Source organism: Ailuropoda melanoleuca, chromosome X (genome assembly GCF_002007445.2).
Source record: "Ailuropoda melanoleuca isolate Jingjing chromosome X, ASM200744v2, whole genome shotgun sequence".
Taxonomy (NCBI): domain Eukaryota; kingdom Metazoa; phylum Chordata; class Mammalia; order Carnivora; family Ursidae; genus Ailuropoda; species Ailuropoda melanoleuca.
In genome coordinates, this window is record NC_048238.1 from 10,774,618 (window position 1) to 10,789,135 (window position 14,518).

At 42.0% G+C, this 14,518-nt stretch overlaps 1 protein-coding gene across 9 annotated transcripts in view; it reads left to right on the forward strand.

Annotated features, from left to right (window-relative positions):
- Window positions 1–14,518, forward strand: part of OFD1 (OFD1 centriole and centriolar satellite protein) — a 51,748-nt gene that overhangs the window by 21,744 nt on the left and 15,486 nt on the right. For 8 of the 9 annotated variants that reach the window (XR_004622418.1, XM_034649566.1, XM_034649568.1 and 5 more), the window contains 8 exons: window positions 4,368–4,475; window positions 6,214–6,350; window positions 6,674–6,847; window positions 8,939–9,045; window positions 10,593–10,712; window positions 12,168–12,241; window positions 13,381–13,472; window positions 13,957–14,146. Coding sequence is in view for 8 of the 9 variants with exons in the window: in XM_034649566.1 (XP_034505457.1) it covers window positions 4,368–4,475; window positions 6,214–6,350; window positions 6,674–6,847; window positions 8,939–9,045; window positions 10,593–10,712; window positions 12,168–12,241; window positions 13,381–13,472; window positions 13,957–14,146 (1,002 nt within the window). In the remaining variant the exon portion in view is untranslated. Of the gene's footprint in view, window positions 1–3,411; window positions 3,488–4,367; window positions 4,476–6,213; window positions 6,351–6,673; window positions 6,848–8,938; window positions 9,046–10,592; window positions 10,713–12,167; window positions 12,242–13,380; window positions 13,473–13,956; window positions 14,147–14,518 lie in introns of those variants that run through there. The other variant, XM_034649570.1, reaches the window with a different exon arrangement.

Below are 14,518 nucleotides of genomic sequence, written 5' to 3' on the forward strand. Positions count from 1 at the left end.
CAGATTTTTTTCTTGAGGTTGGTTTCTAGTTGCATACTGTTGTGGTTGGAAGAGATGTATGACTGACTTCAGTCTTGTTGAATTTGAGGCTTGTTTTGTGACCTAACGTGATCTATTTTGGAGAATGTTTACTGTGCACTTGAAAAGAATGTGTATTCTGTTTTAAGATGGAACCTTTTTTTTTTTTTAAGATTTTATTTATTTGAGAGATAGGGTGCACAAGCAGGGGGAGAGGCAGAAGCAGGCTCTCTGCTGAGCACGGAGCCCCACAAGTGGCTCACTCCCAGGACCCTGGGATCATGACCTGAGCTGAAGGCAGATGCCCAACTGACTGCGCCACCCAGGCGCCCCAGATGGAACCTTTTGAATGTATCTGTTAGCCCCATCTGGTCCAGCATGTCCTTCAAAGCCACTGTTTCCTTACTGATTTTCTGTCTGGATGATCTGTCCATTGATGTAAGTGGGGTGTTAAACTCCCTTACTATTATTGTATTACAATCAATTACTTCCATTGTGTTTGTTATTAGCTGTTTTATATATTTGGGTGCTACTCTGTTGGGTGCATAAGTATTTACATTTTTCTATCTTTTTTTTTCTTTTAAGATTTTATTTTTAAGTAATCTCTACACCCAGCATGGAGCTTGAACTCACAACTAAGAGATCAAGAGTTGCATGCTCCACCAACTAAGCCAGCACGGTGCCCCACAATTGTTATATCTTCTTATTGGATCGTTCCCTTTATGATTCTGTAGTGTCCTCCCTTGTCTCTTATTACAGTCTTTGTTTTAAAGTCTATTTTATTCAATATACATATTGCTACCACAGCTTTTCTTATCCATTTGTATGATAAATGTTTTTTCATTCCTTCACTTTCAATCTACATGTATGCTTAGGTCTGAAGTGATGCTCCTGTAGGCAGCATGTAGATGGGTCTTGCTTTTTTCTTTCTTTTTTTTTTTTTTTTAAGATTTATTTATTTAGAAAGAGCAAGAGAGAGCACATACAAGTGGGGGGATGGGCAGAGGGAGAGAATCTTCAAGCAGACTCCCTGTTGAGTGAGGAGCCTGACGTGGGGCTCGATCCCACGACCCATGAAATCATGACCTGAGCCAAAACCGAGTCAGACACTTAACCAGCTGAGCCACCCAGGCGCCCCATAGATGGGTCTTGCTTTTTTGTCCATTCAGTCACCCTGTGTCTTTTGATTGGAGCATTTAGTCCATTTACATTGAAAGTGATTATTGATAGGTATGTACTTATTGCCATTTTGTTACATGTTGTGTGTTTGTTCTCTGTTACATTATTTTCTTGTTCTCTATGTTCACAGTTTGCTGGCTTTCTTTAGTGATGTACTTGGATTCCTTTTTCCTTATTTTTGGCATATCACTGGTTTTTTATTTGTTATATTTAGGCTCATATTAACATCTGATGCATATATCTGTATATTAAGTTGATGGTTGCTTAAATTTGAACCCATTCTAAAAGCACTAAATTTTTACTCCTCTCCCCCCGTACATTTTGTGTATTATGATGTCATACCTTACATCCTTTAATTTTGTGAATCTCTTGACTGATTTTTACAGATATAATTGATTTTACTGCTTTTGTACTTTAACCTCCATGCTGGTTTTGTAAGTGATTAATCTACTTTTATTATTTAACTGTGAAATTTTTTCCTGTCATAACTTTCTTACTCCTGATTATGGCCTTTTCCGAAAATTCAGGAACTCCCTTTGACATTTCTTGTAGGGCTGGTTTAGTGGTAATGAACTCCTTTAACTTTTGTCTGGGAAACTATGTCTCCTATACTGAATGATAGCCTTGCTCGGTAGAGTATGCTTGGTTGTAGGTTTTTTCTTTTTCTTTCATCTCTTCGAATATATCCTGCCACCCTCTTCTGGCCTGTAAAATTTCTGCTGAAAAACCAGCTTATAGCCTTTTGGGGGTTCCCTTGTATATAACGGTTTGCTGCTTTTAAAATTCTCTATCACTACTTTTTGCCATTTTAATTATGTGTTTTGGTGTGGACCTCCTTGAGTTGATTTTGTTGGGGGCTCCCTGTGCCTCCTGGATCTGGATTCCTGTTTCCCTCTCTAGATTAGGGATGTTTTCAGCTATTATGTCTTCAAATAATTTTTTGCCCCTTTTTTCTCTCTTCTCCTTCTGGGATCCCTCTGATGCAAATGTTATTACGCTTGATGGTGTTGCTGAGTTACCTTAACCTATTCTTATTATTTATTATTCTTTTTTCTTTTTGGTCTTTGTCTTGGTAACTTCCCATTACTCTGGCTTCCAGCTCATTGATCCGTTCTTCTGTTTCCTCTAATCTGCTAATGATTCCTTCTAGTGTATTTTTAATTTCAGTTGTTGAGTCCTTCATCTCTGATTGGTTCTTTTCTGTATTTTCTATCTCTTTGATGATGGTCTCACTGAGATCCTCCACTCAAGTCCATCAAGTATCTTTATTACCATTAGTTGGAATTCTTTTTGTTTGTTTGTTTGTTTGTTTGTTTAAGTAGTCTCCATGCCCAGCATGGATCCTAACCGCAGGGACTGAACCTATGACCCTGAGATCAAGATGAGCTGAGATCAGGAGTCAGACACTTAACCAACTGAGCCTTGCAGGCACCCCCATTACTTTGAATTCTTTATCAGGCATATTGCTTTTCTCCATTTCATTTAGCTGTTAAAGGGCCAGTCTGGAGTTGCCATGGGATCGTAGTTAGGTGGTGTCAGCAGTCAGACCAGATCCCTGTTCTTAGCCTGTTTCCTGGGGCTGTGGTTCACCAATCTGCAGGATGCTCTCCCTGCCCTGTCCCTTGGGAGGATTTTGTTGGTGGGCAGGGTCTGCAGTCCAACCGGATGCCTGCCCCCAGTCTGTTTGCTGGGGCTGAAGTGAGCCTGACCTGCAGGGCTTTCTTTTGTGTTCCCCTCTGAGAGGTGGTTGGTGGGTGGGGCTGACAGATCAGATGTCTGCCCTGAGTCCATTTGCTGGGGCTGGAGTTGAACTGGTGTGTGTGGTTATCTTCTATCTCTGGGGCAGGAGTCACTTTGTAGTGGTTGTTTATGGGGTTTATCGTGGTGGGAGCTGCTTTGGAGGGACTCCTGCCACTTGGGTGTTGGATGGGGCAGATCCACAGGAGAACACGGGAGCTGGGTGGTGGTAGTAAGGTAGGTGGGGGGTGTTTATGCTGTTCCCAGAAGTGTCTGTCTATCTAGACTTGCGGGTGTGGGGAGAAACGGCTCTGACAGCTCTTTTGTTCTTGGAGATGTCTCCTGAAGATCTCTGCTCCTCTGGCACAGGTTCTAAGATTAATAAATAAATCTCCTTCCAGGTACACCCCAGGAGCTTTTCAAACTGCTGCCTCTGTGCTGCTCTATGCTCTATGCTGTTTCTATGTGGGGTTGTTATGCTGGCTGTTTAAGGGTGGACACTGTTTCATATTGCCCTCCAGCTCTCCCAGAGCTAAGCCTGCTGATTATTAAGGTACCTGGAGGGAAGCCCTGCTGATTGTTAAACCTCACAGTTAAGCTTCACTGGTTTTTAAAGCCAAGTGATATGGGGACTCGTCTTTCTAGTGCAGGTCACCCCTGCCTGGGGTGCTGGGTGTGGCTGGGGTCTGCCCTTCTCCCTTCTTCATGCTTGTGTTGTCCCTCCAGTTGATGATTAGTTTGGTTCCCAACTGTGTCTCTGCCCCTCCTACTCCTTCCAGTGTGGCCTCCTCTCTACGACTAACTGGGGGATGTCTGTTCTACTAGCCTTTGGGTTTGTTTTCTGGGCTAGTTGCTCTGCTGTGGCTGTTACCTAGGTATGTCCGTGGGAGGGGGTGAGTTTAGAATCTTCCTACTCTGCCATCTTCGCAGAAGTCCCATATGCCTGTGTTTTTAATCTTAGCAATCTTACTGGGAAAATACAGTCTCTCTGTTGGATTATTTTGTATTTATTTGTAATTTTGTTCATGTTTGACATTTAAATGTTTTTTTGTGTAGTCTTCGTCTGTGTCTCGTTCCATTTTTCCATTTTTTTCTTACTGAATTGTAAGAGCTCTTTGATATTATGAAAATTAGTCCTCTGTTTCCATATTACCACAAATATTTTTTTTCCAGTGTATCGCTTGTCTTTTGACTTCATTTCATGCCATATAGATTTCTGATTTTAATGCTGTTGGATTGATAAATATTTATCCTTATTGCTTCTAGGTTTTGTGTCGTGTTTGCAAAGGCCTTCCCTTAGAAATTATTCTTAAAAGATATAGAATGTAAAAAAAGGATAATGTTTTAAAACCAAGATTATATAAACAGTGAGCAATGGTTAAATGAAAGAAATTTGTGCAGTGAAACTATATTATACACTTTTTGTCTTTTAGGTTTTCTCATGCAGTTTTTAAGAGAATTGGCAGAATATCATCAGTCCAAAGCGAGCTGTGATATGGAAACTCAGACAAGTTCAGCATTTCCTAGCAAAGACTCTCTTGGTAACTGCAGCCTTCTTTCAGAATTTTAATTGTGCTGTTTTCTCTTCAGGTGATGGAAATGACCTGATTTACTGTATTATGAGCTTGTTCCTTGACTGGGAGGGATGCCGCCTGCAGGTGGCAGAGGTGGCAGGAGTACTCATTTCCTCTGGTGTCATTGAGGGAAGGGACCAGAACGCTCTCCAGTACTGCTCCCTCCCCTGGTGACCGCTAAGGCTGCACTTTCCAAATCTCAGGGGAATCCAGAGACCCATGTTCTTCCTTGTGTGTTGCATTCAACCTCTCTTAACTGGCAAGTTCTTCCCTATATGTCATCTAACTTTATTTTACAGCCACTAAGTGAGAAAATCCTAGACGAGTTGCATTGCAGAGAACTAGAGAAGTCAGTGGTGTATCACTTCAGTTTATAGTTGAGGAAATGGGGGTCCCCAGAGGAAGAGCAACTTGGAAACAGCCTGGGGCAGAATTAAAATTATGTGATTGATTTCATGACCCTTCCTGAGTCTTAAGGAGTAGTGGTGCTTTTAACCTGTAAGAAGATAAGCCTGTAATTTGTAAAAGCTACACTGTAGAACTAGGCCTTTATTTTGGCGTAGGTTTATGTCATTGGGAACATGGTACATGCTTCTTCTAGAGCAGTGCTGCCCAATATATGAGCCACATGTGTCATTTTTAATTGCCTCGTGGCCATGGCAGAAAACAAAACAAAACCCACAGGTGAATTTGTTTTAATATATTTTATTTAACCCAATATGACCAAAATATTCCAACATGTAATCAATATAAAAAACATTAATGAGATTATTTTAAATAAAACTTCTGTGTTCAGTCTTCGAAATCTGGTGTGTTTTACACTCAGAGCACATGACAGCTCAGATGGTCACATTTCATCTACTCAGTGGCCGCATGCGGCTAGAGAGTCCTGTATCAAACAGCACAATTACAGAGCATTTGGAAAATACAGAAAAGTAAATGGAAACTATGTCTAAAGTTCTCTAAAGAGACGAACACTGCCAGTACTCCTGCCAGCCTTTTTTTCTGTGCATCCTCTTTGGTGGGTGTTGGTGTTCTCTGTGGCTGAGATCATCCTCTAGGTCCAGGTTTGCATGCTGCCACATGGTTGATTCTGATCTGCGGTTGGTTTGAGGGCTGTGGGTCTCCTGGAGACAGCACTAGAATGGGAAGCAATCAGTCTCAGTCCCAGTTACGCCGTTACATAGTTGCTTAGCCCTCTAGGGCTCACTTAAACTGAATGCAGCACTTTTTCCTTCCCTGTAAAGCAGAGGAGTTGAAATATATGATATTTGTTTTATTTTAAGGTCAGTGTTTTGAACACGTAAGTCACCTTTAACCAAAGCCCACTAAAAGCGCTCTCTGCTTTGGCACTCAGGGACTGCAAAGAGATGCCAGTGTTTTCTGACTTATACTGTACTCTTTGCTTTGTTTGCCCCTGGCATTTGAGGATGAAAGTTTTCTAACATACAGAAAGGTTGAAGCAGTTGTACACTGAACACTCATATACCTAGATTCTCCCAATAAATTTGTGTGATACTTGCTTGAGCCCTTGTCTGTCCCATCCATTAATCTGTCTTAATTTTTTGATGTTTTAAAGTCCATTGTGGTGATCCCTACACTTTCCCCTAAATATACTCTTTGCTTTTGAACAGAGCTCTAGCCTCTTGCTCACTTGACCACATTTCTCTGTCCTAACTTCCTATGTTGTTGTTGTTTTTAATAGCGGAAAAGCTTCAGCTCATTGATGATCAGTTTGCAGATGCTTACCCTCAGCGTCCCAAGTTAGAATCTTTAGAAATAAAGTTAAATGAATATAAGAGAGAAATAGAACAGCAGCTTCGGGCGGAAATGTGTCAAAAGGTAAGTTGTATCTTGTTGCTGTTAGCAAGAGTGATATTGGTGCTTATCTTTTAATGTCTTAATCTTAGGTATAAGGGGAAAAAGTCTCGAATCTTTATTAATGAGTGTGATAAACTATTGCACATATGATTTTTCTTTCTACTTGACGTCATTTTTTGTGCCTTTTGAATGAATGCTACAGGTACAGTGAATGAGGTGAAGCTAAAGATGGGTTAAACTAAATATATTTATGTAGAGCATTAGTGTTAAACCTAACCATCAAGAGAGAAGTTGTTTCTGTAGTGTAGTTATTGGTATTTACAGTTATTTGTGATCAATTGCAGTTGAAGTATTTTAAAGATACTGAAATAGCAAAAGTTAAAATGGAAGAGAAGAGAAAGGCTGAGAGGGAATTAGCTGAGTTCCGGAATGAATTGGAGCGAGCTTGTCAAGCAAAATCTGAAGCCCTCATTTCTCGGGAAAAGATGGCTCTTGAGAGAATTCAAAAGCACCAGGAGGTAACATTTTAAAATTATTTACTGGGTGTCTGTTTCCTGCAACTCTTAGTAGATTGGCTCAAGGCCCGAGACTGGGTTGGGGTAGTTGGTTAGACAAGACAGAGCCCTACAGGAGTGAGTACTAGGGACGGGGGTCAAGAGCACAAGTGGAAGGATCGGCCTTGAAAAGGATATGCAGACTTCATTCCTCTGAAACTGCTGGAAGGAAAGAGCTGTGAGTGCAAACATGCACGTGGGGATGGTAAACTCCATTCCCTCGGGCAGACTTGAGGGTCAGGGAGGCAGCTTCAAGGAGAGGATCAGCAGTTGTGGAATGGCTGCATGGGGGTAGAGGCAGAGCAGTGCTCCGAAGCAGACGGCACTGATGGCACTGTGCTGAGGACCCCACTGAGATGGGCAGCTGCGACTGATGCAGACCAGACCAAGCACTTGCAGGTGATTGTTCTGTTCCAGCTCTTAGGAGGCTTTGTAAGGTTAGTGAGGGTAGAAAGAGGCGCCTGGGGAGTGGAGCTTTATAGAGCTGAATTGACTTGGCTTGAGAAAGGCAGCCTATTTAATTGAGGATATTAGGGTTCGGTGGGGTGGTGAAGGGACCCAGAGGGGAAGGTGGGTGGCTACTAACCCAGAGGAGAAGGGAGGGCCATGTGGCAGTGTCTGAGACCTCAAGGACTAGGTGTGGGTCAACCGACCAGTGGAAGGATAAGAATGGGCCGAGAGGATAGGGTTGCAGGTGGAAGGGTCACGTGAAGACTAGAGACAAAACTCAGTGTGCTGCCACTGGATCAAAGGGCAAGGTCCCCGGAGTGGCAGAATCCAGGCCTGCGGAAGTCATCCAGGGGGCCATTTGATCTTCTCGCGAGGGAAGTGACTGGACCGGAGGTGGAAAGGTTGAGGCGTGGCAGGAGGCGTGGGGCCCACTCTTGTAGAAAAATCCAGTTCCTTTCCCAAGGGGCTATCTTCGACCGGCCTGGATTGGGAACAGTGTTTCCTGTGTCCAGCCAGAGCTGCTGCCGTCAGGAGCTGTGGAGGTAGAACGGCTCCCTCCCAGCACCCACCCTGGCTTGGGGCTTTTCTCAATCAGACCCAGTCCTTTCGTGCTGATTGCACCCCTGTACAATTCTGCTTACCATTTCTGGTGATTGGGCTCCTATAAAAATAAATGTAGGAAGTGCAGTCTTTGAGATGATTGGATTATGTTTAGATTAACAACTGCATCCTCAAGACGGGTGACTGACTAGTTCAGACCAGTTACCAGACCAGAATATTCATTTAGTTTACGGAGTCTGAAGGCTCTGGAGAAGATGGCCCTCCTATGCAAAGCATCGTGTCTTTCTTCCACCACCTGGAATGCCCTTCTGTCCCTGATGAAACGATCTTGGCCTTCAAAATCCAGCTTGAATTTCACCTCCTTGTGATGCCTTCCCTGGACTCCTACTGATAGACTCATTCAGGTGTCGCTCCTGCCACAGAGTCTTTATGTATTTTGGTTATAAAATCCTCACATCATAGTCTGAAGCTTTCTGTCTCCCTGACTGAACTGTGAATTTTGTGAAGATGGGGCCTGTGTCTGTCCATCTCTCTCTGTCCAGCTCCGGGTGTGCTGTTTGACAAAGGCTAGGTGTTCCGTGAAGCCTTGCTCAGCGAACACACAAATGGAAGTGTGGCCCATTCCTTCAGCTTGCTACTGCTGAGTCAGAACGACTTAGGAACTGAAACTTTCTGACAGCAGCAGAACCAGGGGAATTCTGTTCTTTCGAAGTTTTATTGCTAAGTCCACATTTTGTCATTTTTTTCTTGCTGAAGCACTTACTCAAATTTTAAGTGTCTGGGAGATGTGAAGTAGAATAAATAGACCAGGGGTTTTAGGAATACAGGATAATGAATGGAGTTTCACAGTCATTGAAGGAGGGAACACATGTTTGGGGAAGGACTTAGGCAAAAAGCATACCTTGAATTGGAACCTCTTGAAAGGGAAACTGTAACCCTAAATGTCTGGAATTTGTACTCCGGAATTGAGGAAGCAGGATGTTAGTTCAGATCTGTTTTATTTTCTTCAGCTTGCTTACTAAAAATGAATGCTTTCATACACAGATGGAAACCAAAGAAATTTATGCTCAGAGACAGCTTCTACTAAAAGATATAGATTTGCTAAGAGGCAGAGAAGCAGAGCTGAAGCAACGAATTGAAGCTTTTGAATTGTGAGTAACTTGTGTTCGTTTTGGATATTCAGAATAAATGAGGTTTAAAAGAACTAAATGGGTGTCTTAATAGTCTGATGCTAATTGCCAAGTAGAGTTTTTGGTTGTAAAAGTGACAACACCTGGTTTTAAAAGGCACAAGTTAAGAGAAAGACTAGGGTTTCATTTATGAAATATTAGACATTAGGGTGAAAAGCAGAATGAGACACCATCATTGGGTTACAGTAAGACCAGGCACATGATTTGAAGACACTGAAAATGCTTTGACAGATCCTGTGTTTCTCATTTACGTTCTGTCATTCAGATCTAATAGTTTCACATGCACATGGTGGCTGAACTCCAGATACCCAGACCTTCCACCTTTACCTGCTCTGCTGTCAAAAAAAAAAAAGAAAAGAAAAGAAAAGAAATGTGGTGGTTCTGACTTGAGTTGTACTGGGTGACACTATTTCTTCTGGTGTGTGTGTTACTTTTTCTAAGTGCTCACAGATGTATCAGCCTTCAGATCTTACCTGGGGTTAATACCAAGCTCACCAGTCTGTAGTTGGTGGAATAAGCTTGCTTTCCCATTTGGGATCTTGACATTCATAAATACTTCAGGAATCCGATTTTATTTAAGAGTTCGTCTCCGTCTTCATTAATGCAGTTTTTTTCATTTACATAGGGTCTATTCATTTGATTTCTTCTCTCTGCCTACCTTACCCTCCTTTTGGTGATACTGAAGTGGCACATTGATAATGAGAGAGAAAGTAAAGGGGCAAAATTTGGGCAGATTCTCGATTACATAATCATGATTGTATAATTACTTCCTTACCTCCACGTCCCTGGCTCTTCTTGTCTAACTAAGCATGTTCACTACTTAAATGGATTTAATGCTCCTTTGCTTTACAGATTAGCCAGCAGAGGGAGCTCTAACACAAAGCCTTTATCCTTTGCTTGGAACAGTGTTCATAGCACTCTTTACTGTGGTTTGGTCTAAGTACCTGTGAACCTGATTCCTGGCTCCGGAATTGGTTTTGTGGGTAATTGGAGGTCTCACCATGAAAAGCACTCCGTTCTCTGGATATGGAGGTTCTGAAAGACCCATCTATTGTTTGCTTTCTCTTTTGGCACTCTTCAACATTCAGTTGATGGATTATTAAATGCCAAAATTGAATTTGCTACCTATAATTCTTATGGGCTCATCAATTAAGTCTCACAGTTAGAAATAATATTCTAGAAGAGACAAGTATTTAATGACACTGGAGTTTGTTTTGTAGCTTCGTAACTAAAAAACATCTGTCTTTCTTCCCTAAATTGACAATGGCCATTGATTCCCTGTAACCCTTTTTTGAGTGTGGATCTTCTTCTGTAAGAGACCACTTTGGTCTTAGTGCATTCACACTCCCCTTAGCCAGGTGCCACCAGATAATTCCATCTGCTAGTTGATGAACTAAGTCAGTTCATAAAATAGATGAGAAACGAAAACACAGGTTATTTCCCCCCCTAAATTTGTTACTTCAGATGTTGTGGTTTTCTTATTTGCTTTCTCTATTTGCTAATTTCAGGACTCAGAGGCTGCAAGAGGAAAAAAATAAAAGCATAACTGACGCACTTAGGAAGCGGGAGCTGAACGTAAAGAGCATTGAGGAGAGCTATGACCAGAAGCTCAAGAATGAACTTCTCAAGTAACTGCGTGGCATTGCTAAAGGAGTCTTGTGTTTCATTAAGTTGCTAGAAGCACAGCAACACTGATGAAATAGATAAGACGGACAGTTTATGGCAAAATTGGTGTTTAAAAAAATACAGGTTTTCATTGGTAGTCAAGCCTTTCCCATGAATATTTAAGATGAGTTTTAAAAGATACATAGAATAACATCCACTGCTCATTCTTACTTGTAGTTTCTCTGACACTTACCGAGGGCCTATGGTTGCTTCAGTTTTTAGGGCACCTTAGGACTTGCTCAGTTTGCACAGCTGAGCAGCTTGTGAAGTCGGAAGTACAATCACTTCCCGTTCTCTGCTCATACTGGCATGAAGATGGAGATAGGCCACAGTTTCTACAGTGATCTCCTTACCAGTTACCGGGTTCATCACTGAATGTGTGCCTGGTATTCCTTCAAGGTTCTGCCAAGTCCGAATCCAGAAAAAGGATTAGCTATATAAAGCAAAACACAGCATAGGAGAGGAGAATATGGACAAGTGTGGTCCTCAGGGCTTTCCTATGGCCTGAGTCTTAGTCATTGGCCTCATTTTTATTGCCTTGCTCATAATTTGTCATTGGTATTCCATTACATGGTACCCGCAAAGGCTTCTGGAGGTTATTCTTTAAAAGAATTCTCTTAAAAAAGAAAAGTAGCACCTTTTCATTGTAACAGTTTTGAAATGACGGATTATATCTATATATGGTATGTCCACTCCTCTAATAAACTAGCGAACACTGAGGTAACTCTAGTTGTTACACACATTTTTCTTCCTTTATTCCTCAGTTTGTTAACTTTGCATAGCTGTGGAGATAGTGAACTGTTTGGTATCATTTCTTTGGCTTTGGGTGTCCTCATACGGCTTTAGCAAGTGTTGAAGGTGGGAGGATATCACAGGATTGCTTCTCCTTCCTTTCTCTGGCCTCTGAACCAGAAAGTCAGCTGGTAATAGCTGGTGGAGACGGTGGAAGCCCCGTGAGATGTGCCTTTGGGTATCGCTAATTCAGGTCTAATGCTGTTGGCAGTTGGCTTGCAAGACTGTGCTCAGTCTTTTAGGGCAAAAGTTCTCCCTTCGGGAGGGGAGATGGGATAGGTGAATTTCAAGTCACAGACTTGGTTATCATTTGGGATTTAGAGTCTGTCATGCACACTGTAAGTTGACCTTAATTTACTTCCTTGGGTCAGCCGAGACCAACTGAGAAAGAATTGTTCTCAGTAACCTCACAACAACAACAGGCCTCTTGATTTGTGTGATTGAGTTTTGGGACTGAATTGACAGGATCACAGCAGGGTTTTACGGACCTTGAGAGAGCCCGAGGTTTACGTGTTGTCACGTTTGGTGCCCTTAGATGCCCTGGTGCTGGAGATTAGCTTGTGTATTGACAGCAGTCCGTCCGGGAAAGTGACCAAGAGCTCATTTTTGGTTCTTCTGATTGGCAGGTATCAACTTGAACTAAAGGATGACTATATCACCAGAACTAACAGGTTGATAGAAGATGAAAGGAAGAATAAAGGTGACTCTGGGGGCAAGCTGTATTTTTCAGTGCTGACATGGGCTCTTAGTTTCCTAGTTGGGCCTGTTCTATATTCTAAAAAAGACATAGCTTACACATTGTTGTTACTACAAAAATTACATGTGTTTTGTTTTTTTAATTTTATAAAATAAAAAAATACTGTCTTACTACATTTTTGTGAACCTTAGTGTTTAACCTTTTGTGTATTCACAGAGGTCAGTGATTTATCAGCAGGATTTTATCCAATTTTATTTCAGTGTATTTTGATAAATGTGATTTTCAAGAAGGTGGCAGCAACTTATTGCCATCCTGTAAATACCACTCTTAACCATGAGAGACTTCCTTTTTTCCCCCAAGGAAAATTTTAAATTCTCTGTCCCTGTGATCTAGTTTCTTATTTCTTTTACTTCTAATGTATTTTTGTGCTTCATGATATTTTCACTTGACCTGTAGCCTCTTAAACTCTTGTATACATTATCCCGATACTAAGAAAGTTGGGTCATTTTTCAGTTTTTGAGATATTTTACATTTTAATATATGTCTAGGAACTTGTCGATGACAAGAGGTTAAACTTTTAGTGGCAATTTCAGATGGACTCCGGGGAGCGCACCAGGGCTGGGTGCTTGATACTGCCCAGCCAGGTCGCCCAGCGTGGGGCTGTTCCTTCGCAACTGTCTTCTGGAGGCCCATGCTTATGTAGGTACCTGTACCATCGTGTGTTCAGCAAAGTATTTTTTTGATGATGTAACTACATAGACTTCTGTTAAGTGAAGTAAAAACGATAAAATAGTAACTACAAAATCATACCAGACAACTAGATCTCTGTCTTCAAGGAACTTCAGACCTGTTGGCGTGAGGGCCCCATGCTCTGAGCAGATGGTATAAGTGCTGAGGTGTGTGTACCAGCAGGAAGTTCGCCACATAGTTGACTGTTACAATTAACGTCCCATCACCTGTTGCGTAACAGGGCGTATTTCCTACTTGTCTGCTGGTTTTTTGTTTTTTTTTGACCCTGACATCTGCTATTTAGATGATGAAATAGTAGTCATTAGGGCTGACCTATGGGCCATAAATTATTAAATGATTTTGTATTCACTAGGAAAACATGATGATGTTAATTGGTCGGCTCTTTCTTTCAGAAAAAGCTGTACATTTGCAAGAGGAGCTCACAGCTATTAATTCAAAAAAGGAAGAACTTAATCATTCTGTTAATCGTGTCAAAGAGCTTGAGGTAATTGTTAAGCCTATTGTTTTGAAATGTACATTAAGACAGCGTATGAAACTTCAGTTTTAGTCATATGTAACTGTAAGGACTTATTTGAGAACTTTACAGGCTGCAAACTTGAGCTCTGTTATACTAAGAAAAGGAAAGCACCCCACAGCGTGTTAGGATATCTCACCTTTTTATGGCTGTAAACTGTGGTTACTTTGTTGGGCCCTTGGTTGCACCTGGAAAATGGGGTGATGATTAGAAGCACTAGCTTTGCAGGACTGGGTTGTACACGGTAGCAGTTGCATGAACTTGCCCCTGCCCCAACTCGAGGGCAAAGGATGGCTTGTACTGCGACAGTTAGGGTCTCGTTGCAGAGAACCCGACTTCTGTCACGGGGCCCTAGTTTGGTCGTGACGCCCAGCTCGGGGCAGCCTGCCAGCTTTCACTTAAGCAGTACTGTAAAGTCACTGTTCAAATACCAGTTTTCCTGTTTCAATTGCAGCTTGAGTTAGAGTCTGTCAGAGCCCAGTCTTTGGCAATAACAAAGCAAAACCACCTGCTGAATGAAAAGGTAAAAGAGATGAGTGACTATTCGCTACTGAAAGAAGGGAAACTGGAGCTCCAGGCACAAAACAAATTACTTCAACAACAACTGGAAGAGACTAGAAACGAAAACTTGCGTCTCGTAAACCGTAGGTCTTTTTTTTTTTGGTTGGCATGGCTTTGTAACTGATATTAGCTTAGTATTCTGAAACTGCTTTGTCCTATAAGGGAAGGTTCAATCGGGAAGATTTTATTAAGTTAAGATTCTTGAATCGAAGTTACTTTGTTTTTGCTTGCTGCTGCGTGATTGTGTCACTAAGAAAAAAAAATTTTTAACTGGATAAATCTGTCCTTCTGGATGGTACCCATCTCCCTTTGCCCTCTGACCCCTCTGGGCTGGTGGTGTTTGGCCATTTGGGGACACACTCAAGCGCTTGGAGGGAGGTAAGAGTGAAGTCAAGGTGATTGTGTTCCCTTCTCCCTCTCCTCCTTGCGGAGTGTCCCTGGGCTGGCCCCGCGCC